Below are 27,991 nucleotides of genomic sequence, written 5' to 3' on the forward strand. Positions count from 1 at the left end.
AAAACAATCAGCCCACTTCCTTCAGTCAGCTCCAGATTTGACAGCCTGATGGCCTCCTCGGACAAGGGCTAAATGGTGCCGCCTTCTGCCTGCACCGACAATGGTCCCTGCAGGCCATCATGTGGGACTGCATGGCATCTCACAAAGGTCTCAGCAAGGGTCACTGTCCCTGCAGGCACACAGTGGCATGTCATGCACAGCATTCATCTGTCGTGTTTATTATTGGGGGAATGTTACACAGTGGCAACTTATGCAAAGTGGAGGGGCACTGCCTCAACCCCCATTTATCCTTGGGTCATTACTGGCCTCGGGCATGCAAAAGGTGGATATTAGCAGTGGATATTAGCAGTGGATATTAGCAGTGGTGGCCACAGAACGAAACCACTCTCTTCTGCCTTCCATTTTGAGAGATTGCGCCTGCTTTTCGCTGACGCAACAAACCCGGACACACATTTTCCAAAATGCAACAATGAGAACGCCCATTCATTATCCCATTCAGCAATAACGCATGTGTGCAGAGAGTACAAATATATGTAGTGGTCCGCAGCCTGTGATGCACAGAATGCACAGTCATTGGAAATGTCCAGGGAAAACTATGTGAGCCTGCAACTAGGGTAAGGGCCGGATTCATGGAAATGTGTGCAGAAATCCAACCGAGAAGGACACTGCGCGAGCCTGCATGCAGATTAGAAAAATGCACGCCCCGCATATTCATGGAATTTACTGCGCAACGTAACCGTATTCGCAGGTTGCACCGGAACGTCCCAAAACGCCCCCACGCAAAGCAAAAAAGGCCAGAACAGCTACCTTTGCGCACTCCCCGGGGGGTGAATACACGCACCCTTCAAACAGTGCATGGGGTCCCCCACAAGCAGGCCTGCATCCCCGGTAAATGTATCTGTCACGCCGACAACATGCCTATGAAAAATCTGAACTCAGTAGAAATCTCAAAAATCTGCATTCAAACCCCTGTAAACCATTCCTGCACCCCGCTACACTGCGTATGTGCACCCCTATGTTGGATCGGTACCCCGGTTGCATACACACACCCCAAAATCCGACATGCTAACCCATCTCTGCACTGCGATTCCTATGCGCAAGGGTACTTATGCCTGCTTTCGGGTGGCGGATAATATGAAGGACTTGCATGGCCAATTCCCGGCCGAGATGTTACACGATCGAAACCATGAATATGTCTCGTGCCGCGCTATTGTGAGCGTGTGAGGGACTGCCTGCATGCCGTCCTTCGGAACGCCCACTTTTTAGCAAGTTCTTCCCCATTTTTGGTGTTCCACTTCCTTCCCAGCCCTGCACGCAAGCCACGCCTATGCTCTGTGTGGAGTCTCGTGCAAGGCGCACGGGGGCTCGCAGAGATGTGCCAGGCCTGCGCGAACTCCGCACAAGTCCATGAAAAGTCCCATGCATTCGATTCCATGATTCGATGAACGTGGATTTGCACGCAGTTTGGCGTTCAAGTACCTTATTGCCCACGCAAATAATTCTATGAATCAGGGCCTATGTGTGTGCCAGTCTCCTAAAATGACGGGGGGAGTAAGAGGACAAGAGGTTTCTGGCACTCTAAAATGAACTTCCTGAACAGTAGAGTTCTTTTCTGAATAGTGTTAGAGCAGGTGTTGTTCCACAGAATCGGCGTGAAACAAAAAAGGCCAATTTTGTTGTTTTCTCTTTTCAGCCTTTGGAAATTTTGCAATATTGGAATGTTGCATTTGTCCCAGGAAACTGCTTGCTTTTAGACTAGGTTAGGCAGCACGTGATATGGTATATAAGCCTTAAACATAATTCAAGCAGTTTAGAAATGCTTCTGGATGTGGGAGAGATGTAGTTTAATTTCCTGATGCTGGTGGTTAGTCTGCAGTGACATGTTATACTGTTTTGTATGTGTGCTGAGGCAGGGACACCTGAGCAGAGCGTATTGCCTTAACACAGATGTGACAGTATTAACGATTGGACTATGTTCCTGAAGTCAGAAGATGGAAGAACATTTTTTTTATTTTCCACATGAGTCTTGGTACAAACCAGCCTGTTTGGCCTTCTTGGTGATGTGAGATTTGAAGGAAAGGCTGCTATTGATGATGAAACCCAGTGATTTGAATTCTAAGTTATCTATTTATGACTGTGGGTTGTCCTCTGTGTTGAAGGGTGCTAGGGACTGATTTACAAAGCCTTTTTCAATGGGGATTGCCCATTCAAAAACGCTTTTGTAAATCAGGCCCATAGTGTGAAGTGTCAGTCTGTTGTGCAGATAACACTGTGAACAAGCTCAACAGGTTATTAACTGCCCAGAGGCCAAAGGACTGGGCACATCGCTGAGCTATATCCCTTGTTATTAATGACCTGCATCCTGTCATCCCTTTAATTAAACCAATCTCCTGGGGATTGAGGTCCCTCCTTCTGAAGCCACTTCTCATGCCTGGTGATCTCCATAGAACAAGGCCATTGCAAAGATGTGTGATGCCCCTTATCCCTTACAATAGGGTCAGATGTTATGGGGGCATTATGAGGACCATGGTGCTCATCCGATGGTGGCCCTTGGAAAGTAATGTCTTATTTTTGTCCGGCCCTTTCCTAGATGGATTTCTGTCCATTTTAGGTGTCCAAGTGTGGAACCCAGAACTGTGCATCGGGTCAATGTATCTCCATAAAGATATTGCACATTTCTCTAAAAGAATCCAATGGGACTCCAAAATGGGGACAAGCTGAAGGTGTGCATGGCTCTGAGTCATGGGATCTCTTCTCATTAAGGCATGCGCACTACAAGTGGTAACAGTAAAACACGTTTGGTGGCATTTCTGAATGAAATACCACCAAACTCATAATGAGGCCTTGCGTCGCACATTGGAGGTCAATTCTTAAAGGGAATCAACAATTAAAAGGCTTACGTCTGAAATTGTAAGGAAATATTCTTAAAAACATATACTTTTTAAGTTACACCAATACTCTAGGGCTCATGATACATACTATTCGCCGTTACTTGTCTGTCAACGCTGCAGAGCAGCTATTGAATGAAAAGGCAAGAGACTGTGCAGGTGCGGGTTGGGCGATATACGCTTCAAGCTGCGGTTCCATCAGGAAGTATTATGTGGTTGAAAAAAATAGGAAAGCAACCCGAAATTACATGTTCTCTATAGAAAATGTGGGCAGTGGTTTTTCCAGCCACCAGGTCCCATTACAGTGTCTGAACAACACACATAAGGTAGGAAATTACCTGCATTTCTTTACCTCTAACCATTACTATTTTTAGTAGATATTTCTTTTCAAATCATCTGAAAATGTTTTTTTCGATTAGATACATCTACTAATCGGCTCTTTTCTCTTACCCTTGAAAGACCAAAGTGCTAAACTACAAGGATATGGATATGACTTTAGAGTGCTACAAGAGCTATTCTGTAAAAAACATGTTTCCTTGTATTGTGTTGTCAGTATGAAGAGCTGCAGTCATCTGCCGACCAGCATGTTGATGTCCTGCGTAACACCAAGAATGAAATTTCGGAGCTGAATCGAATGACCCAGAAGCTCAAGGTTGAGATTGAAAATGTGAAAAAACAGGTACATTTTTCATTTTCGCATAGCATATATTTTAAGGCATTCGCTGTTGTGATAGTGCTATATGTAAAGTTGAAAGAATCACAGGTCAACAAATGTTTTCCTTTTTATTTCATCAGACTACTTCCTAGAAATATTGGCTTAATTAATTCTCGCTGGTGTCCCCAGTGAAGTAAGGATTTAAAAAAACAGACACCATATTCCTTACAGATGACTGGAGTAAGAACTTTCTAGAGCTTTAGTGCACCACAGTTGAAAAAGCAAGGTTTTCTTCAGCAGAACTTTGCTTCAATGCACAACATGTGTAATAGCCTCTTTCTAAATCTACCTGCTTCCACTCTCCACCCTTTGCAACTTATCCAGAACAGGACTGCGAGACTTGTCCTTGGCCTCAAGCCCTGGGATCGTATCTCTCCATCCCTGAAATCTCTCCACTGGCTCCCAATGGCTGCAAGGATTAATTTAAAAATCCTCTGCATTGTCCACAAGGCTTTCTGGGGCCTGGGTCCAATATACCTTTAGCTGTCCCTCCATAAATATCTTTCCTCTCGAGCTCTTCGCTCCTTTACCTCTAACGCCTTCAGGGTCAGTCGTTTCTCAAAGAAGCATGCTGGGGGTAGATCTTTGTCTTCAGCTGGGGCCTTCCTCTGTAACAGCTTTCCTGCGACCCTGAAACTTGAGGAAAACCATCCCCTGCTCCGAAAGCACCTCAAGACCTTCCTCTTTGCTTCTGCCTTCACCCTTCCTCTCCCCTGCTGATCTGCTCTCTCCTGGCACTGTACTCCTGGCCTACCTTCTGACGTCCGGGCCCAGGCACCCGCTCACCTTGCCACCCACCCTCACTGCCTCCTGGAAAACCCCTGCACTGGGTCCTATATTTGTAACCATACAGTCCCCCCCTTTTTTCCCTCTGCACATACCAGACTCACCCTGTCTGCTGCCTCAAACCTAGTGCTTGCCACCTGCTGGCTGCACTACCACTGTTTGTTTGCTTGTTATTATTTATTTATTTATTTATTATTTATCTGTATTCCTTTGCTCTGCACTTTCCACTTCTCCCCCTTCCTTGCACTTTTCCCCTCTTTCCCTCTCCCATGCACTTGCGCATTCACAATGTCACTGGGCCTAGTAAGATCGTTGTTTTTGTTCTCCCTTGTTACCCTCCCTTGCCTTGTCTCGCTCTGAAACACCTGTGTATAAGTGTGATATAAATAAAATATCAATATCAATATCAACAAATGAGAGGGGGGAAAAAGTTATTTCTATCCGCAGAATATCTGGAAAGGAATACGGCCTACCACTCTCTTTACACTGCAAATGTGAAGTACCAAAATCTACACTCTTGCATCTTCAATTGCTTTTTTGGGGCGTCACATATATATCCAAGGGACCAGAAGTAAGGAAGCAATTGCAGATGCAAATCCAGTAACCGAAAGAGTTACGTTAGGAAGAGTACAACTTGTGAAACACACAGGAATTCAATGGGAGCACAGCTGCAGATCCACCAACTGATTAATCAAGACTGGGACTGCCTTCCCCTCCCTAACCTCCTCTGTTTCCTCTTTCTTCATGTCCTTTCAGGTATACTCTTAATGTCGTATCCGTGTAATGGCATCCATATTATGGTACCATAATAATGTATTGTCTTGTTGTACAATGCTTCATGCTTCCTAGCCAGGTAAATAATATCCAGCACATACAAGTGTCATATGTCACTGAGGAGGGTACCTATGGTTGAACAAGAATTTGCACTCACCAGATTGAGTGCCTTCTACAGTCTCAGTCGCAAGCCTTGTCCATCAACATTGCGTGCAAGTACACCCACCTACGAACTGGATATGGAACCAGTGCAGAGTTAAAATCATAATAAGATCAAAGATACGTGCATTGTCCTCCAATTTACAGGTCAAGTCCTACCCTCTGCTTATCTCCCCCGAGCCTCATATTTCCTTTTTTTTAACAACTGGCAGCCAGAATGCTGGAGTCATGGCTACATCAAAGTTATGGGACACCAATTGTGGATCATTGCAAATGAATGAGGATTTAAGATTTGGTGACATGGTTACCATACGTACATCCTGCCTTCAAAATCCATATAAGAAGTAGACAAACTTGGAAATGTCAGAAGTGAAGCCTAAACTGAATCGTCGGTACTGTGTTGCCAAACAATATGCCTGCCCTGATTCTGGAGTGGTGCTCACAGAAATGTTATGGAATAGCTAAAGTGGCTGCCTTTTCAATTCCATCAATTACATAATGGAAACTTACTGCGTTGAAATTGCCTTGTGCACTTTTCACGTTTTTTTTTAATTTGTTTATTAATGTTGGGTTGCACCCATACTCCCCCACCGACCTGCTACCCACCCCTTTCTCTACCATTCTCACCACTCCTATTCCCACTACCAGTATCACTTCCCCTTAGCATACATATGTACATTTTAATTGCCACAAAATAATGTTGGCGATGTTAATTTGCACAAGGTAATTTACTTCGATAGAACAACAGTACACCTCAACAAGGGTGGCGCCTAGAAAGTCAATGAAACAGCATTGGCTTTGTAGGGACGGGCATGCATCCTTCAATTAAAGAGCAGAACTCTAAACCATAGTATTGGACAGTACTGAAGACTACTGAACAGATGATGAGGTCTTGGGAACTTGACTTCTACAGACATTGCTTCTATAGAAAATAAAATCTGTAGAGAATTTCCTCTTGTTATTTAACCTGGCCAAACAGAGTTTGCAAATTCTGACGTAACTCTGCTTTCCTCGAAATGTCAGGCTTGAGGTATAAGATAGACAGACAGTCCATGCCTAGTATGACTTGATAGTCTGGCATCTAGGGTGCCCGTGGAAGGCTGATATGCTCCTAGAACTGAGATCCCGATAGGCTAGAACATCAAGAGAAGGGGCCTCATTATGGGTCCGGCGGTAGCCCTTCCGGTGATACCGGCGGGTTGCCATCGGACTCGAAAATAATTACTGGCACCTGACTTCCCGGTAACACTGGGGAATTACAACCCCAGCGGCCTTGGAAGTCATGCGCCGCTAATTTGTAAATCCCCATTCCCACATGGGACTCTATGGCAATAGGGACCACGGAAGCACAGACACCATTCTTCACAGTGCCGGTGCTTCCGTGACGAACGGTGCCGGTTTTCCGTGACGGCTTGCCTACCATGGCCGCTGTGCCCGGCAGGGTCAGCCCTGTCGGGCATAGTGGCTCCGGCAGGCAAACCCGTAGTGTGCCGTTCTGGAAACAACGGTGCAGGTAGGCTTACCAGAATAATTGTTTCCAGACCGGCACAATTGGAATGAGGCCCCTTTTTAAATTGAGCATTTTAGAAGGGATTCATTGTCAAATCAACTGTAATGGATACTCTCCGGCAGTGTTTCCCCTTTCCTCTGGCAGAAGACAACACGTTGTTCCTTCCACCACCAATGAATATCAAAGTACAGCTTGTCCCATGATCTGACCTTCTTCGGTTAGCTCCAAGCTTGAAGGTTTCACATTTTTGGAGTACTGTCTTAATTCCTCCTGTCTTAAAACAGGAGATTCAAAAATAAAAAATGTCTTGCTCACATTGACGTAATCAGGACAATCCTATAAAGATGTCAGCATCTGAATTTAGAAAGTAATTTTGGCATTATAGGGAGCGGAGGGAAAACATACACGAACCACCGTGACCAGTTCCGGAGAAGTGTGCGTTCTCCACGGCTCACAACAAGGATTTTTGCATTTGTAAAGTTTCTTACTTTATATCTCTCCCCCACAATGACTTCATGGCCTCCATGACTATGTCAAAGGCGTATTGCCAATGGCTAATAACAGTAGAATTGGTAAACACTGTCTTAATTCTTGAACATATTGGACCGTAGTAATTTCAGAAAGCATGGGGTAGATCTTCATAGGCACATGTATTTGATGTTTGCCTGTTTTTATATTGCTGCATTTTAATGTAGCACCCTGTACCATGAGGCTAAGCCTGCCAAAATGTGTTCCTAAAATTAAGTCACATCTCACCTTTATGTAACTGCATATTTTGAGATGGCACCCGTACCTTGAGGCGAGGCTTGCCAAAATGTGTTCCTAAAGTTAAGTCGCATCTTACCTATCCGTAACTGCATATTTTGATGTAGCACCCCATACCATAAGGCAAGGCTGTCCAAAGTGTGCTCATATGACTAAATCGCATCTTACCTACTCGTAACTGCATATTTTGATGTAACACCTCGTACCCGAGGTGAGGCTATCCAAAGTGTGTGCCCTAACATAATTTGCTCATACCTATCTGTGACTGCGTATGTTTGATAAAGCATGTTATGACTGTAACCGGTCTTCTTCGTAAGAAACAAATGTAACCAATCTCTTAAGCCAAAAAGCGCCTAGGTGCCTCTGGGCTTTGTGAGCTATACAAATGTCAAAATACATTTTTATTATGCACAAGGCAACGTTTTATAAAAACAAATACAAAATAGTCTAAAAAACTTAGAATGTGTCCCTGGCCCAGAAACAACTAAATCATAAAGAAGTGACTATCCTGCTTTTGGGTGGAGTCACTGAGATATAAACATTTTTAAAAGACAATATATAATTCTCCATTTCCGAAGATGATACAGTTTATCGAAGGGCTTCTACATTTACTTAAGTCAATGCATGAGAAAAAAGTACCAATTACAAGACTGCAAAGTGCAAAACAGATTCAGTGTTCCAACCTTATTTCTACGACCCAATCGCTCATCAGTGATACACCTCTTTTATTCCACAGTTTCCGTAGATAATAATGTCACCAGATAAGTTTAGCTTGAATGTGAATCAGAGGAATTCTCTTGCAGCACAGAAACGAACTAACCTTTTCTTAGTTGGGAGTGTTTTTGAGATGTTACTGTTATTTCCCACAGCAGCACTGAAATGTGCAAGACTCTATACATTTCCAGGGCGCACCTATACATACCTATGGGTTTAGATGTGCGAGTCCTCACTGTCTGTGTCAGTGTGTGTGCACATTTCTACGGTTTGTAAGGTTTCTCCTTCATGACCCATACACATTGAATTAGCTCATATTTAATTAGAAATATCACCTAAGGATTTGCTTAATCAAATTAAATGGGCAATGGTTAAAGGCCTCGAGGCACTTGGGCTGACAGTCTCAAGTCCTAATCTTCCAGGATCTAAAGAGAAACATATCTCCTAAAGGAATCAAGCATGTCAGCTTCATATTTCTCGAGGTCATGGAGGGATTCATTGCCAAATCAACTCTAATGGATTTAAGTGCTACTCTCAGGGCAGGATGTATGTCAGGAAATGGGCCGGTTGTTTCCTCCTTAACCATGGCAGGCACAAAGCATATAAAGCTGAAAACTATGGCAGGCTCATATGGGCAATATGGTCACTAAATCGTAGGGTTCCGACCCACTGTGAATGGTGGTGGCTGGGCACCAAATGAGCAGCGTTACATGTAAGTAACATCAAAATCTTCAAATTCTCTTTACAAGTTGCATCATTTTCAAAAAGTGTAGTATGAAGTAGAAAACACTAAATGTTGGAGGATATTTTAGAACAAGGGTTTTCCTGAAGAGGTTTTCAAAACTTCCTCACACAGCTGTGAACCTCTCAAGCAGAATCGAGAGAGTTATGTTTTCAGAAGGTCTGAACTGAACCTCTCTATAGTCTTACCTGATTCAACAAAAGGCTTATTCAAGAATAGTGCTGCAAAAACAGCCTTAACTCTTATTCAATAAGCCGTAAGTCCATACAGACTTTAATTTACCAATTAAATGCAAAATATGAGGCATAAGACTTCCGAATTGGATAGAAATTGCTCAGAAAGTGCCTTTCTCTTTACATTAGAGGTCAAGTAACTTTGAACTGCCTAACTAGCCTTTTATATTATTTGGTCTTGCCCAGAGAATGCCAAGGAACCATCTTGGAATTCAAGCTAAGGATTGGGTGATTTGGTTTGTCATTTATATCAAGCTGGACTATCATAGACTCATCTCTCAGTGTGAAGGCAGATGCATTATGAATCAGACAGGCGAACATAAGCCTTTGACACTGAACAATCGGAATAAGAGATTGAAAACTACAGTCTATACACCAAGACCATTACATTCTAGAGAGAAAAACATAGGAGAGTATAATCTAGACAATGTAGCGAAAAACACTGCCAACCAGACATGTATCCCTAAAGAGAGGGAGATGTCATCAGCAGAGCACACCACTGGAAGATCATAGAGAGGAGTGGCTGCATCTCCAACTGCTGGGTAATGGCCAAATGGTTTTACGTGTCTAGCACTCCAGCAGCACAATGGCATCCCGTCTTGGCTGTATGCCTTCCTTCGGCTCTGGCGCACCTCCAATTAAAGGGGGAGGCATGTGATATCAATTGAGGCGAACAGAAGTGCACGTCCAAGGTGGCGGGGGTCATAATCCTTGTAATCATTCCCAGCATCACAATAGTAAAGTCGTTATCCGCACAAGACCTCCCCCCACCTTCGTACAGCTTCCTAAACAGGAGGGTGTGGGGGGAGACATGAAATGCCATTAGAGTTTGCTCAATACCTAAGAACATCGGAACATTGAAAAGGAGCTGCGTCATCTTTGGGTGCCAGACAGGAAACAGGGTTAGCACGTGCGTCCAGTAGACAGCCCATTTCAAGGGATGCACATGATGCCACCAGAGGAGGTATGGCATATGAGAGCAACATTCCTTGCTTGGAAGATGACACTAGCGTGTCTGAGGGGCTCTATGTTATTTTGCCGCAGGATTTTTTCGTCACAGGACTTTTCATCGGCGTTTTTTTATCGAAAAAAACTTGTTTTTTTGTGGGGGTTTACCCCCCAAAACCCCCTTATTTTTTTTTAAAACGATTTTTTTTCGATAAAAAACAGCGATGAAAAGTCCCCCGACGAAAAATCCCGCGGCAAAAGAACGGTATACCGTCTGAGGCGGGTCAATCTGCCCTGTGCGACAATGGCTATCCTATCCGTATTGGACAGCCTGAATTTGTCTATAAGGCATAAGTCGGAAGGACAAAGAATTAAATCCAATTACATTTTCATATCAAATTTAAAGTTAATGCAACACATAAAGGTTCATACAGGTCGGTGCACATAAGTACACAAGCACAATATTCATAACCCATCCAATCGCACAGCACAACATCAAGGTGAATGATATACCATTAAAAACCACAAAACGTCCCCATAGTTTACAATTTCAGCAGGCTTCACACATAATCCGACTTTTTCAACATGAAGTTAACCCAGTTTTCAGAAGCTGCACCAGATCTACAGAATAGCGTGTTCAAAACCAATTGCCCTGGAACCAGCTAGCAACGTTCACATGCCCAACGTGCATGTTAAGTCCCCTAAAGGATTCACATGGTAAAAGCGCATTTACTCCATCGTGGGTAACAGGCCAAGACAACTTTAGAAAATAAATAGAAGGGACCACAACACATATCTTTCACACTCCGAAGGTAGGTTTCACCACTGCCTACTGCCATAGGCTGTTATAGGCTTGAAGTCTTGTGAGGTAAAATAAACGTCATCTTTCACTAACATGCCTATAAGGGGCTATCCTACCATACTGCCTATACTTGCTACATCCACTTTGTACATTCAGGAGCAAACTGAACATTAACCCCAGGAACTAAAACACAATGTGGATCAGTTATGTAACCCATAACACATTTTATACAATTTCTCAGGGAATTCGATCATTCAAATGTAGTAGTACACTGCCGCGGATAACCACTAACCACCTACATTGTGTCATTTAACTGCGATGAGGCATATCTATCCACAATTGGCTGCAACATTGGTAGCTGATGATAGATCCAGTAACTTTCTCCAGCACCAGGCTTTAAAGAGAATTATGGAAGGGGGATGTTACTCTCGCAGGCACAGCATTCATACATTCGTAGAGCTAGGCCAATAGCTTTGGAAGAAAAGTGCTTCGGACAAGTCGAATAGCTTTCGATTCAAATGAATGTAACGACAGAAATCATTTAGTAATCCCAGACCTTGCGTTAATATGAAATTCAGATTGACACGTTGTTTGCGTTTCTTTCATTAAATTATTCTGGATTTGAGTTTCGGTGATCAAAAAAGGCTGGGGACAAAGAAAGGACCAAAGCATGAGATTTTATTGAGGCATAAAAGTGCCCTCGGGACCTTGGAATTGTGTGAGGTGCAAGAAATTCAATTGGGTGAAAGAACAAAAGGTACAGGTTTTATCCCCTACAGATTTAACCGCACGACTAGGAAGAGACGTCATGTGAGGGATTATATACAAAATATTTATGGGGAGTTTCCAAGTGAGCAGAGAAGGCCCATGTTAAGATTATAAAATGTATCAAGGAGGCCTCACTTCTATTCTCAGTACTCTGTAGAATAAAACAGTAGAATCAAACAGCATAGTCATTTCTAACACAAAGACAATTTTAAGTTTTTCGTTTCTTTCATGAACGTGATAAGAGATGGGGCATGTTACAGTTCAACTATTCTCAGGGTGCAGTGCCAGAAGAACATGTTAAGAGTAAGTTTCCTCTTGCAGCTATGGATCTTCAGGAAAAGGCCTTCCTGCTGCAAAGAGAGGAATCTCACAAGTGCTTCTGTGGACACCTTTAAACGTTAGAAGATCAGTTTGGAAGAAATTCCTTTCTACAGGGATCCCATGAATATAGGGACCTGGTGTGGTGCTGGAAATGCATTGGAGGGACAGGGCCTCCCTGTCCTTGTTCTGTAGTCCTTTGTCGTGTATGTTCTGTGGTATCTCATGCCCAGGATTCCATGTAGTACTCCTGGCAGTGCAGCTCTTCCTCTTTTTGGTTTGGTGTACAGACCCTTGGGATATCTTTTGGCACCCTGTACCCCTGGTGTATGTTTTGGGCACCTGTGTGTGACCCACAGAGCATGGTATGAGCTAGTGGCAGCTCCATGCTGAATTTGACAAGTACTCTGAGTATCCTCCATTTTGGGATACCCAAGTCCTGCCATTGGAATCAGCTGATTCATGATAGGAGACAAGATGGTCTCTGTGGCCTCTTGCTTTCTATTGCCTGTTACCTTGTTTTCCCAAAGTCCTGGGAAGCCCTGGCTCTGTCCCTTCCCCGGACTGGCTGTTGGGTGGAAGTTCCATATATATCGTATTGTGGGGAAGTCCAGGCCAGACTGGCTGGAGCATTCCCACTGACTGTATGTTGTGGGTACGCCCTTGGGGTGGGCCTGGGTGAATGGAGAGTGTGACAAATATGCCCTTCATGTTATGGGTGTCTGGTTTCTGGTATGTGACACAAAGACTGAGACAGCCCTGTCCGAAACTGGTATGAATGCAGTGTGAAGTGCTGAATGGCTTGGTACTTGTCCCAATACACATTCCTTGTTGTGAGTGTCTGGAGGGAGGAGAATGGCCTGAATGCACTGCTAGCCTGATTGGCTTCCGCCTGTATGAATGCCCTTCTGAATGATTGGTTGCCTGAGTGTGCCCCAGCAGAGTGAATTAGAGACCAAACAGTATATCTGAGGACCTCTGACTGATGGAAATCATTCAGAAGCTGAATCCGATGCTTGATGCTTAACCTTGCACAGGAAGAAGAAGAATTGCTGCTGCTGTCCTTCGCCAATCTCAAAGCTGCTGTGCCTTCAAGGAACTGATCCAAGAGAGGACCTGGCTGGAGACCTCGCGCTGAGCTACGAGGGACCATCGTGAACCAGCTAACCTTCGCCAAAGTGCCCTGGAAGTCAGTCCTCAAAAGACTGTCGACCGTCGACGGGGACAGCCGCGGAATCATGAAACGAAGTGCCTGGACATTGAAGTCCATTACAGTCAACGACGATCAATGTCGACCGGAGCCGCAATGCTCCATTGATTAAGAACACTTCGAAAGAAGGACTCCTTTGCTCATCACCGACGACCGCTTTGTCCCGCCGGAGAAAGTAAAGGCAGACGACGCACTGAGGAGAATCCGCCGGTGGGTTTCCCGCCACCCGAAGACCACAAAGACACTGACGACCTGACACCCTTGCTGGGCCAAAGTTCTTCAGTAACTCTTTGCAGCAGCAAACTATTGTTGGCGAGGTGCACTGCACGCCTTATCTTTGCAGGGCGTCCGCGAATGATTGTCGACGAGCACCGCCAGGACCGAAGCTGCTGCCTCAATGCTTTTGCTCACCATTTCCTCATGGGATCTCGACGATCCGTGGCTCCTGCCTTAACGGGAGCCACTCAAGAAGGATCCATCGACGACCCGACGTTGAATTCTGCTATTCCAAGCACATTGGGGTAGTAGAACCTTTTTAAAAGGGAAATAAGACTCATAAACAATATATGGACTGGGCTTGTATTATATCTTTATTTACAGGTTGCCCTGGTGGGGGATCCTCACACAGAACTGTCTCTATCGGTAGGGGCCAGTATTCTCCCTATTGTTTTAACCAACCTGCTTACCTCCTATGTCTATTGTTGGTTCACTTTATTAACTGATTTGTATGACATTTGAACTGAGTACAGTTGATGCATTTTAATGGAATCAAAGAGTAATTGTGGTACCACATAGAAACTGCGTATATTTACCATTTTAGATTATCTTGAGCACAACGTGTGTTATTGTGATTGTGTCCATAACTTGAGCCTTATTTATATAAAAAAAACTGTGTTTTCACTAACATAGTGTGTGGACATTCCATTGTGGGTACTTGGGGACTACACTGTACTTAAGAACCAGCCTGTATCACCTCCTGAGAGCTAAAGCCTGGATTGCTCGTCCACCTTTACCAAATAGAGAATCTTGGCTAGGTTGCTCTGTGCCTCTGCTCTGCCATATAGAGAGTAGGAGCACAGATACCCCGCTCCAGACTTTACACCTGGACTGGAGTGGTACGGTCCAAATGGCACGTGCCAGTGACCAATTTCATTGCCACATGGTAAACAGATGTTATAGCGGGGAGGCAGACCCTTAAGAAGTCACCAGGTTGAAATAATATGTGAGTCATCACAAAGAAAATAACCATCAGAGAGTATGAAAAATATGATAGGCGGACAGATTATGGATAGAAGTGGATAGACATTTTTGTGAACTCACGACTTTGGAAGGATTTTGGATAAATCTACCAATCAATCAGAGTCAGCAGAAGAAGCCTACCAGAGTGAATGCATTTAGACAATGATTAGTATCCTTAGTATCCATCTTCATGTGGGATCGGCTGAGACTGCGCAAACCTGGACCAACAGGATGTTTTCTACTTTTGGAGGGTACATACTGTGACCTCAACAGCAGCATTTTAATATGGTTTGAAAAGTCCTGCATTATTGTAGAGTTTCAGTTTGCGTCGGGCAAACAATGTGCATACTCTCCTTTAGACCAGGGGTAAATGCACCCTGAAAAGCTGGTAAAAGGGCACACCAGAAGCAACAAAGACTCTGTGCAGATTAGCTAAAGCAGTGGGTGTTTAAAATGTTGTGCATATAATGGAACCATGCTGCATTGATTTTAGGCAAACAAAAAGTAACTGTTAAATTAACAATGTTTAGAAAACCTAGTTGATAATCATCAATTCCATAAAGCAAAGGTTATTGTACTGGACCTAAACCTAAGATACAGTCGAAGTGACAATGAAGCAGGCTTCAGCCATTGATGATCAGGACAGAGCAGAAGAATGGAGAAAGTGGTCCATGTTAAACTGTAGAAGCTGGGGCGACTATATAAGAAGGATGTGTAGACCAGCCTCCCTACTAATTAAACATTAACAGTGTGCTACGAAAATGTTCTGCTTCTATCACGAGACTGAGAATAATTTAAATCGGATCTCAAAATCACATGTTTTATTTGTATGGTAGAACAAACGTATGTTATAAGAAAATAAATACAAACAATCTTTCTTTGCTCTAGATTTCTAAACTGCAGACGGCCATTACAGAGGCAGAGGAGAGGGGGGAACTCGCCCTGAAGGATGCCAAGGAAAAATTGTCAGACCTGGAGGCAGCTCTGCAAAAAGCAAAAGAGGACATGGCTCTGCAGCTGCGCGAGTATCAAGAACTCCTCAATGTCAAGCTTTCTTTGGACATTGAAATTGCCACCTACAGGAAATTACTGGAGGGAGAAGAGAGCAGGTACGGTAGCCTTTTCATTACCAACTCCTTGCTTAATCTTAGTTACACGCTGCAGTGTAATTCTCTTTGCCCACATGACTTGGAAGCTGCTGTGAGTGTTACTGTGGAGTGTACAATATTCTTGGCTTTAATGCATTAAAGTCGCTGGATCTGGTCAGAATTGCAGAAAGCCCCTATGGGGTGGCTGAAGAGGAAGACTCCTATGGTCATTCTGTGGAATCTTGCTCGGAATTAGCGCAATTGGTTGCAACAGTTAGGGCTTTGTTTATACTTTGTTCGAATATGGCACAGGATCAAAAAGACTTGAAAATAGCAGATAGCAGAATCGTTGATGTTGTATTGGAAAATAGCTGCTCCGTAGTGCTTAGAAATGGCAAAGCTGCTATGGTTGGAAACTCTGTCCATATTGATGAGCTAGACGTAACCATTAGGTCTGATGAGGCTTTGCCCCTGAGTAATTCTGCGGGTGATTCGGTTGTGGTTCCTTCGTCCTGAGATTATTGTTTCTGAGCATATCCTGTCTAACTCACTGGAGGAGTCTGCAGGCATATTTGGTGAATTCAATGCCAAACACTGCAGGAGAAGGCGTAAGAAATTGCACAAACAAGGAGAAATGTCTAACTCTAGCTCAATTCTAGGCAATGTGGGCAATCCTAGGTCTAATGCTAGTTCTTTGGCTGCCACTTCGTTCATCTAAAGTTGCATGTGTTGAAACTTTGGAGAGTCCTGATTTGGTCTTGGTTGATAGCTTATTCAGGGTCTGTAAGGGACCTATTAACTCTGGCCCTATGGACAAGTGGATTCAGAAACCCAAAGGACAGCCCAGTGAATCAGATTGATGAGTCTTCGAATTCCAGATACCTTCAACTTGCTTCATGGATTCTGTGGAAGAAGTACAAGCAGGCCAGATACGGGTGGAAATTGACATATCCAATTCTTGCCGAATATATCCCTGTGTTAAGAGCATGCCTAGTAACGAAAAGAATATTCTGAGTAGCCTGGGTAAGAATAAAATATGGATTACTGAACTTTTTGCTACAAATGAGAGTCTGTATTTGAACAGAGTCCTGGTATTACACAACTTATTACTATTTCCTCCAAGGATATTGCCCTGGTGGAACTGCCTGCTTCTGATAGTTCAATTCATTGGGCATTAATTCATTTTATATCTCCTGTAATAGTGTCATTTGTGATGTCTTTTTTTCTGCTGAATTTTTGAAAATGGGTTTTGAGGTGTTACTAGTTGCTGGCACAGAACTGGAATTTGAGGATAATCCCCAGGGTAGTCCCAAGGGTCTGTCCAATTTGCAAAAAGCGAAAGCTATTGTTGGCAGGACCATTTATCAGATGTTTTTTGAATTTAGAACACTTAGATGTGATTGAGGAAAATACTAATTAGACATGGCCTGCTGTGGTATTGGGTAAAAAGGGGATTGAACTCCTGTGAAGGAAGCAAATCTTAATGTTGAGACTCAAGACAGTGCAGATTTTATATCGAGGAACACCTGTGGGTACACCTTGTTTCTTGTGAAAAAGGAGGGGTTGGATATACTGTCTAACACTGATATTTTTGCTTTACAGGAGACGTGGCTAACCCACGTTTTGCTTTTGCGTGTCGATGGTACCAGCATTGTTCAGAGATTTGCATCATGTAAAAAGTTGGGTAGGCCTAAGGGTGGCTTGGTTATTGTTGTTATAAATAACATGATAATTACTGAATATCCGCCTACTTAGTTAATCCAAATGTAGTGGCAGCAGCCGTGTCTATTCACACTGCAAAGCCCCAACTGACATTTATTATAAACGTAAGTGTACCTCCAGATGGTTATTCCTCTCAAACCATTTTAAAATGTATAGATGGTATTTTATCTTCATGGACGTATGATTTTTCAAATAGCTATTGTATGGTAGTTGGTAATTCTAACAGTGTTATACCCTGGATGATATTTGTGAACTTGTTGAACCTTTTGTTCCCCACGCGGAGGTCTGTTGGTTGACTTATCTTGACACGTATGGTCTAGGCCTTTTTGACCCCTTGACTCGTGGCTTGGATAGCAGTCCTTTCTTTACATGGCAAAATGGCCGATCTCGGTCTAGAATACATTACATTTATGTCACGGATAATTTGTGAAAGTTTGTTTCTAGTTACTTACCTCTGATAACGTCAGTTAGCTACCATGTGGGGTTAAAATGGCAATTAAACATTAACTATAAGGATAAATAGCAAAATAATCTGGGGTATGTTGAATGTAACCCTAATGGTAATAGGTTGCGCTGGACTGCATGGGGTGTTCAGAAGGTTAACAGGAGGTTACAGTACTTATTCCCTTTAGGTGTTACTTGCTACAACTATGTTAGTGAGTCTAGGGACTGGGAATTAGATGAGATTTTTACAGCTGCTGATAATCGTATCTTTAACATTGGAAATTCCAAGTATAGGCCTGTGTATTGTAATATTAAACGTGGGACAGTATATGATGCTGACATTGATGCTTGGAAGTGAAATATTAGAGCTGACTTGAGATATGTAAAGAAATTGATATATGATCATGATTTGAGGCAGCAGCTGATGTTACAGGCTTGCACAAAGTATAAAAACCGGGTTCAAAACCATAAGATGTCTTTGCACTGCGCAAATTGGACTATTGTCTTCTCTTCATTGAGAGAAAGAGACAACCCTAAGTTTTGGTATTATGCAAATAAACACAGGAGGGGAAGGAGGAATCCCGAAATGAACACAGTGTCGGAGTATGCATGCTTTGACTATGTTAAGACACTTTATTGGAAAGATCAGGCCTGTGTGGCTTTACTTGAACAATCGACTGAACTCGTTAAACAACCTCCTGGTGAAAATGGGGATTAATATACATTTACTTCTGATGTTATATTCGGTGGTCAGTGATAATGTCGAATCCAATAATGTCGACAGTCAAAATGTCGAAAAAAACATGTCGAAAAAAATAATGTAGAAAAGCAATAATGTCGATTAAATAATTAAAATGTGTTGAATATGAGGGGTGAGAGGGTGGTGGGGGAGGTTTCAGGGGGGTTTTTGGTTAGGGGGGTTGGGGGGGACCCCCCTAGTAAATGATATTTTCCTTGTTTATTTATTTATTGAATAAATAAATAAATAAATATATAATTAAAATGTGTTGAGTATGAGGGGTGAGAGGGTGGTGGGGGGTGGGGTGGTGTCAGGGTGGTGTTGGGTGAGGGGGGTTGGGGGTGGACCCCCCCAAGTAAATGATATTTTCCTTGTTTATTTATTTATTGAAAAAATAAATAAATATATAATTAAAATGTGTTGAGTATGAGGGGTGAGAGGGTGGTGGGGGGTTCCAGGGGGGTGTTGGGTGAGGGGGTTGGGGGGGACTCTTCTTGTTTATGTATTTATTGATAGTGCTAAATGACATTTTTTTCAACATTTTTTTTCTAAAAATTGACTCTTCATTATATGTATAGGATTTCGACATTATTGTTTTCGACATTTTTTTCGCAATTTTTGAAAGTCGACATTTTGTTTTCGACATTATCACTATAAACCGTTACATTCAAGATCATTTTCAAATTAAAACAGTCTATGGCACCTGGCGCTGATGGCATGCCAAAGGTGGTGTTTAAATCCTCCGCCGCCTATTGGGCCAATATATTACAGGCCACTTCTATGAAGATCGCATATGCGAGTGCAATACCGTGGAGTTGGAAGAGAGCTAATCTTGGATCTGTGTTTAAAAAAGGTGACAGAGGCAAGCCTACTACCTATCGGATGTTGGCACTGACTCTGTCTCTAAGATATTCTCTACCTGCATACTTCAAAAACTAAATGAATGGGTTATTGACAGAGGCCTTCTTTGTCAGCAGACAGGGTTTAGAAAAGGTTATGGGACCCTCATTATGAGTTAGCCGGTAAGGGTGAAAGGGCCGGTAATAGAGTCCACCAGTACTTTTACCAGACTGGGTAACTACAACTTTGCTTTCTGGATGGAGCATTCACCTCCAGCGAAGAGCTGGGGGTAAAGCCAACACCTACTGGCAAAAGACTGCCAGTATTACAGGCACAGTAATGCTGTTGCCAGTAATACTGGCAAAATCCTCCCATGGAGTACTATCGGATTCCATGGAATGGGGATTTACTGGTGTTTCCGCCTCTTGGAATCTGACATAATTCCGGCAGACCAAGGGGGGAAACGGTATTTCCGTTTGGTGCTATCCCACCGGTATTAACAGCTGGATGCCACCAAACCTGGAATTAGGGTCTTTGGAGTTTGTTGTATTTGATCAGAACTACTCTCATAATGAAGGGTTCATAGCTATATGGAAAATTACCTTCATGGTGATTCAGTTACTCTTAGTCTCTCCCTCCTTCCTAACTGGTTGGAGTACATCAGCATCCAGAGGCAGTCCGGAAAAGACTGGCTACAAAAAGTAGCTGCTGTCACTTTAAGAAAATTGAAGGTGTAGGACCTACGTCACACGTGTGCACCTCCACGTGCTGGGCCCACACCTTACCCCTACGTTACCAATGTTCCACACCCAGTTCCTGGTTCCATCGATGGCGGTAGATTTTAAGTATATGCTTACTATAGGGGATGGCTGGGTGGGTGTTGTGAAGTAGGGAGAGCCCGGACTAAAAGAACCTGAATCACTTGAAGGTACTTTTCATTTCTCTTTCGTCCTGGCTCTCCTTCCTTCCGAACTGGTTGGGACCAGACTAAAAAGCCTTAAAATAAGTAAGGGCAGTGGAGGAAGCATATACAGAACTCAAGCTAACAAGTTGCAGAACACCTCTTGGCCAAATATAGCATACTTTCTAGAGGATGTATCCATAGCATAGTGCTTGCAAAATACAAGAGGGGTAGCCCAATTAGCAGCTCTACAGATTTCTGAAATGGGAACATGCCTAGTAAAGGCTATGGATGCTGACTTGACTCTTGTGGAATGAGCCTGAAGTCTCTGCGGAGTCGCAAGCCCTTTCATGTCATAATCCTTCGAGATAGAGGAGACAACCCATCTGACGATGGAGCTTTAGCTGCCTTATTTCCAGGAGAGGCACCACCATAAGTAATGAAGAGCTGGTCTGCTTTCCTGAATGGTTTGGTCCTCTCTAAATACATTTTTTCTTACAACGTCTAGATTATCTTATGTCTTCTCGGCTGCAGAAGCATGCGGGCTAGGAAGAAAAACAGGAAGACAGATTTCTTGATTTAAATGAAAATCGGAAACCACCTTTGGTAGAAAGGAGGGGACCATACAAAGGACTACTTTATCCTTATGGAATATGATATAAGGTTCCTTTGAGGAGAGAGCTTGGAGTTCTCCAATCCTTCTAGCCAAATTAATGGCTACGAAAATGGCAGTTTTCCAGGTTAGTTGTTTTAATTCACAGGATTCCATAGGCTCGATTGGTTTTTGCATTAGAGCTGACAAAACTATGTTAAGATCCCACTGAGGTGGAGGTTCAAAAATAGGGGGATGTAAATGTAGAAGGCCCTCAAAGTGCCTACAATTAGCTTTGTTTGAGAGAGAGAAGGACCTATGCTCTCTGTTTAGGTATGCTGCAATAGCCAATATGTAATGTTTACAAGTGTCTACTTTGACACCTCTAGAAACTAGATGAGACATGAAGACATGAAGGACATGACATTATCATTGGAAGCCTCTAGAGCAGTGGTCTTCAAACTTTTTTGGCCAGGGCCCCCCTGAGCAAAATTTGGGCAGGTCGGGACCCCCCAGAAATGCCAAATGGACAGTATATATTGCGCGCCGTCACCTGCTCCCATCAAAGTCGCTGGGCTCCTTCATCCCACTCCTACCCAGTCGCTGGTCTCTCCCCACCCCATCACACACCCAGGGCTCTCCCCACTCTGCTCCCATCACTATCGCATGGTTCCCGCCCATTGTGCTCCCACCATAGTCCCTCGGTTCCCCCATCCCGTTCCCAACACAGTCTGAGGGCCAGTGGCGGCTGGTGAATCTTTTTTAAGCGGAGGGGCATTAAGGGGAGGTTCGGGGGGGTTTCCCCCTGTGAATTTTTTTTTAAATAATAGGTTAAAATGTTGCATTGTAGAGCATACTTTTAACAAAAAATGGGTAAATAGCCAAACAGTTTGCAATTGTTGCTGGGAGTCCAGGGGACAGGCATTGATATTTTATTTCTATCGCGCTCGTACACAAGTGTTTCAGAGCGTGACAAGGCAAGGGAGGGGAACAGAGGAGAATAAAACAGCGATCTTACTAGGCCCAGTGACATTGAGAACGCGCAAGTGTGAGGGGAAAAGTGCATGGAAGGGGGGAGAAGTGGAAAGTGCGAAGCAGAGGAGAAACAGATAAATAACAATAAATAAATAATAAAGGCAACAAACAGTGGTAGTGCAGCCAGCAATTTGCAAGTGCTACGTTTAAGGCAGCAGACAGGGTAGGTCTGATAAGTGCAGGAAGAAAGATGGTTCTCCTCAAGTTTTAGAGTGGCAGGGCGCTGTTCCAGAGGGAGGCCCCAGCCGAAGACGGAGATCTACCCCCAGCTCGTTTCTTTGATAAACGACTGACCCTGAGGGAGTTGGAGGTAGAGGAGTGAAGAGCTCGAGAGGGGAGGTATTTGCGGAGGAATAGCTGAAGGTATTTTGGACCCAGGCCCCAGAAAGCCTTGTGGACAAGGCAGAGGGTTTTGAATGATAGATGTCCGGTAAAAAGATACCATCCCTGTCCCCTGGGCCCCACTGGTCCTAACACAATGAACATGATTATGTGTATATGCAAGGCGCTGCACATTCATACAGCAATCACTCTATCATTCACATGAGCATCCATCACCATACACTCACTCATAACGCATCCATACACATGTTTAAATAAAAACAATGAACATAAACGTACCTTCTGCATTAGCCTGTGTGTGGGTGCTGAAACGGCCTGCTCCAGCTGCTCTGTCCGTATGTGCGAGGAGGCGCAGGAGCTCCCCCTCGGACATACAGACATGCAGTGCCCCAGCCAGCATTTCCAATGAGCTATGCAATGCTGGCGAAGCAAAACGCCCCAGCACTTGCATGGCTCAGTGAGCATGTGCGGCTGGGGAACTAAACTGAACTGTCAAAGGGAAACAGTGTTTCCCTTTGACAGTTCAGCCAGACCAGGAGCACTCCATTAGCTGGATAAAGCAGCTGAGGGAGTGCTCACTGTTTCACTGGGCTGGCTCCTTAGCCCCTCCATAATGGGTGAGGGGCCACTGGGTGGGCGCCTCTTGCCATTATGGATGAGCCGCAAGGCTCGGACAGGCCTATAGGGCAATGCCTGTACCAAAAATGTAAAATGCTAGTTTGGGCCAATCAAAATGGGCCACCATTTTGGCCAATGTGGACCATTTTGATGAGTTACTTAACTATGCAGTTAGTAATGTTGACCATTGTTGCTGAATATATCACAATTTACTTACATTTTAACACAAAGCACCCCTTTGGGTACTATTGAAACAGTGGGCTTCATAACTACTCTGGCGGTAGCTGTGCCGGTAAAACCGGCACGGCTGCCACTGGAGTTGCATCCGGGTCTGGCACCCGCGAATGGGCAATTACTAGGTCATGCCGAGTTAGGCGGACATGATAATTGCCCTTTCGAAGGTGCCGGTAGATCCCCATTCCCATTTGAGCCCCATATGGCTCAAATGGGAATGGGGAGCTCGGATGCACCGGCACCGTTAATAACGGTGCCGGTGCATCCGACGAGCTGAGGTCAGACCTGGCGGGGGCTGTCAAGCACCCACGAGCACAACTCTTACTATGGCGGAACGGTAGCAACGGTGCCGGTAGCTTACCAGAACCGTTGTTACTGGTCCGCCATAGTAGTAATGAGGCCCAGTCTGTGACTAAAGGAATGAATATCCATTTACAACTGTGGGCCACTTTTTTATTGTTGCCTGAGACAGTTTCATGCTTCAGCCCGCCCATGTGGGCCACCCCTGCCCATTTCTTCCAATCTAAAAAAAAAAAAAAAAAAAAAAAAAATCTTTTTTCATGCTGAGCTCTCAGGGCCCCCCTGGGATGCACCCGCGGACCCCTAGGGGGTCGCGACCCACAGTTTGAATACCACTGCTCTAGAGGATTAAGGTTGTAGTCTAGGGCCCAGTGACAGAATCGTAACCATTTGCTACGATATTGCTTCCTCGTAGAAGCTTTTCTGGAAGCAGACATGATTGTTAGATTCTGGTCTGACAATTATAAGTGAGAGAAGGCTACTTTTTCGGGAATCGAGCCTTTGAAGTTCAGCAATTGAGGGGAGGGAGGAAGAACCTGACCTTTCTTTTGAGACAATTGATCCCTCGATTATGGGAGATCTAATTTGGAAGTCCCTGCTAACTCCAGGAGATCTGGAAACCAAATCTGGCAATGCCAGAGTGAAGCTATGAGACTCATTGTTAGATCCTGTGACATCTGGAATTAGAGCATTGTTTTGTGTATCAATGGGAGAGGTGGAAAAGCGTAAAGAACTAGATTTGACCATTTCATGTGTAGGGCATCTCCTAGGGACTGAAGACCCTGACTGGGCTTTGACGCAAACTTAGGAAATAGAGTGTTGTGCTGATTGGCGAAGAGGTCTACTGCTGGATGGCCCCACGTTTGAAATACCATCTTCGCTACTGACGGTTTCAGTTCCCACTCTTGCGCAGCAGACTGTAACCTGCTTAGTTTGTCTGCTAGGACGTTTTTCTTTCCCTCCAGATGGGACGCCAAAAATAAAATCTGATTCTGAATGGCCCAATAGAAAATCTTCTTTGTAAGAAGACACAGGGAAAGGGAACAAGTACCCCCTGGCTTGTTGACAAAGAACGTTGCAGTGGTATTGTCTGTGAGAATTTGTACCACCTTTCCTTGAAAGGAGGGAAGAATTTATTTTAGAGCAAAAAATATGGCTCTTAGTTCCAGGACATTTATGTGGTCAATTTTTTCTTGAGAAGACCAAAGGCCATGTGCAGTTAGACTTCGACAATGGGCTCCCCAACCGTACTCAGATGAGTCTGTTGTAATGATCATTTGGTGAAGGGCAGGGTGAAAAGGAGACCCTATTAATAGGTTTTCTGGGGAGTTCCACCATGTTAGAGAGTCCCAAACTTGTTTTGGAATTTGAATCTTCATTTCTTGAGAATGTAGTAGGAATTTGAATCTTCATTTCTTGAGAATGTAGTAGTTGGTTCCAGTTGCAGGCAAGATGCTACTAAAGTGTTCTCATACGTAGCCTGCAAAGGGAACTAGACTGATACAAGAAGCCATTAGCCCCAAGAGTCTTTGAAACCACTAAGCTGTTAGAGGCTGATGTGTTTGGAAAACTGAGATGACTTGCTTAATTGCTAGCACCCTTTTTGGGGGAGGAAAGACTTTCTGTAGAGTAGTATCTAGTACTGCTCCTAGAAATTGAATCCTTTAAGAAGGAATGTGTTTGGATTTTGCCACATTTATCGAAAGCCCTAGGTTGAAAATAGTGCGCCATGTTAATTGCATCTTGTGAAGCAATTCCTCTGGAGACTGAGCCTTCAAAAGCCAGTCGTCTAGGCATGGATATAGATGTACTGTCTTTAACCGAAGGTAAGCTGCCACTGTTCCCAGAAGTTTTGTGACTACCCTGTGTGCAGAATTGAATCCGAAGGGCAGACGTGAACTGGTAATGAGACTTTCGGATGGTGAACCTCAGGTACTGGCGGTGATCTTTGAAGATGGGAATGTGAAAATAAGCATTTTGTAAATCTATGGATGCCATCCAATCATTAAATTGTAGAGAGGTTAGAATCTGAGACATTGTAGCCATAGGAAGGTTTTGATTAACAGAAAGTGGTTGAGATATGAAAGATCGAGAATTGGCCGAATCCTGTTGGTCATTTTCAGGAATTATAAAGTAACAGGAATAGAACCCCTGACCTAATTCCTCTTGAGGAACCAATTCTATCGCTCCCAAGTACAGACGTTTTTGGATCTCTACCAGGAGCTCCAGGGATGATTTTGGAACTTTGGTGGAGAGGATGGGAGGATAGCAAGAAGGGCAATACGGTAACCGTGTTGAATAATATTCAAAACCCATTCCTCTTGAGTGATGTTCTCCCAATGAGGAAGAAAGTTGGAAATCCTTCCTGCTACTGGAGATGTATGCTCCTTGATAATAATTGGAGCTGTGTACTTCCCAGGAGGAAGTCGAATAGACTTCTTTTGATCTTGCGAAGAATTGGAAGAAGGGGAGGGCCCCGACTTTGATTTGGGTATATATCTTCTGTTCTTAGAAGAGTAATAGGATTTTGTGGATGTAGAAGGGCCACTATTCCTGTGTTTTGGTTATACTGCTGTTTCACCGAAATTGAGCTAAGAGCTTTAACAGCAGTGACACTGGTTTGCATTTTTGAAGGACCTCAGCAGTGGAGGGATCAAAAAGTGTTTTACCGTCCAAGGGAAAGTCAAGTGCTTTCTCTTCAATATCCTGGTGTAGTAAAGAGGCTGATAAGTAGGCATGTCTGAGCATGCAGACTGCATTAGTTGCTACTCTTCCTGTTGTATCAGTGAGCTCCTTAACAACTTGAAGCTGTTGGATAGCTGCCTCTCTACCTTCTGAAATCCAAAAGGAAAACTCATCAGCGGCCCCCTGAGGAAGCAGATCAGAAAAGTGCTCCAGGTTCTACCAATCAAGGATATTAAATCAAACCGTGCTAAAACTGTAGCAGTATTTGCTTGCCTTAGTTGCAGGGCAGCGTAAGTGTAATACATTTTACCTTGTTTTTCCCAGGCCTTTGCATTTTTATCTATAACCTGAGATGGAGATGGAGAAGGACCTTTGCCCTTGGTTCCTAGGGCAGCTGAAACTAGCAAAGATTGTGTTGGAAGATTTCCTATAAGTATGAAACGCTCTTCCTTAGGCACTTTATACTTGGTGCTAAAGCTTGTGAGATTTGAGGATCCGAATGAGGTTTTCCCCAGCATGCTAATGCTTGCTCTAGGACAGATAATTCCATAGGAAGCAGATTTTTAGACTGCTGAGGGGGCAGTTAGCCAAAAATACCAGCCATGTCAGGCTTATCCTTAGGAATAATTTCCAAGGCCCGCATGGCTTTTGCTACAATCTCATGAAACACCTTGGATAGTGAAGGAGCAGTGTTGTCATCTATATTGGTGTCAGGAAGAGGAGCAGTATCCTCATCCACAAATGATACAGCAATTGGTGCAGCTGTTGGATCAGTGGGAACTGTTCACTGAGGAGGTATATTAGGAGACATTTTGTCTCTAATGGGTTGAGCTAGAACTTCTAAGAAAAGTCTCCGAGAGCATGGTTTCTACAATCGTATTGGTTATGTCATTAGTCATTTGTGAAGGATTAGGTTGGGGCTCTTGTAACCTCAAAGGTTATGTAGAATAGTCAATCATGGTAGACTGATGGTTTGGATTATAAATGTTAAAAACCACAGGTCTAGCCACTTGAATATCAGTTAAAACTAGCTCTGGTCCCGAATGAGATGCTGGGACTTACGTTGTTTGAGCCAAATTGTCCTCAAGCTGAGGAGAAAATTGTGGCAAAATTTGAGGAGAATTCACTCTCAAAGGAATACTGAATTATTGTTCTGGAGGAACTGTAAAAAATTTTGAAGGATCAAAATCTTCAGAATCAGAAACGAAAATTGAATTATCTTTCTGACTCTCCGGTATCAAATCAGAGATAGAGACAATGGGTGATTTTTTCCACATGTGCTTCTTTGGTTAAGTCAGTACCAGACTGGATCTCAAGTGAGAATGTGTATGCCTCTTGTGAGAGGAGCTATGTCCCTCCTTTGGTACTGAGGAGCTTGAGGGCTTTACTGCGGCAACCGACGATAAAATGTTATCTTTCGGTACCAAAGAACTGGAAGATTTAATTTCAGTAACCGCCTTGGCTGGAGCAGATACAGGGGAATCAGAAGGTACAGAGTCAACGTCAACCTCCGGAGGCGTGCTCCTCTCTGAAGGAACCCTTTCCTGCTCAGATTACTGAGGCAGAGGAGGTTTTCCCTGGTACTGTAACGATTTTGTCTGGTGAACACAAATCTTCCAGTACCGGGTGGGTCTTTTCAGATCCTTTCCCACCTGGAGGTACTAACACTTTCCCACCTGGAGGTACTTGTGTTTTCCCACCCAGAGGAACCCTCAGGTGAAAACACCTGAGGGTTTGCCCTAAACAGTCACGTGAAGACCCCAGAACTGAGGAGGTGGTAGTCTTCCCATGGGTACCGAAGGCCGGTGCCGAAACACTTACCTCAGTTGAAGGTACGGTTCCCCTCTTACCGATGTCGGCCTTGCTCTGGTTCCCTATGA

The 27,991-nt window shown here is 43.9% G+C and overlaps 1 protein-coding gene across 1 annotated transcript in view; it reads left to right on the top strand.

Moving 5' to 3' along the window:
• Nucleotides 1-27,991, top strand: part of LOC138582386 (keratin, type II cytoskeletal 5-like) — a 72,006-nt gene that overhangs the window by 36,489 nt on the left and 7,526 nt on the right. The window contains exons 6-7 of the mRNA XM_069653651.1: nt 3,442-3,567; nt 15,460-15,680. Of these exons, the coding sequence (XP_069509752.1) occupies nt 3,442-3,567; nt 15,460-15,680 (347 nt within the window). The remainder of the gene's footprint in view (nt 1-3,441; nt 3,568-15,459; nt 15,681-27,991) is intronic.

This window comes from Ambystoma mexicanum, chromosome 3q (assembly GCF_040938575.1).
Source record: "Ambystoma mexicanum isolate Mex_15411 chromosome 3q, UKY_AmexF1_1, whole genome shotgun sequence".
Lineage (NCBI taxonomy): Eukaryota > Metazoa > Chordata > Amphibia > Caudata > Ambystomatidae > Ambystoma > Ambystoma mexicanum.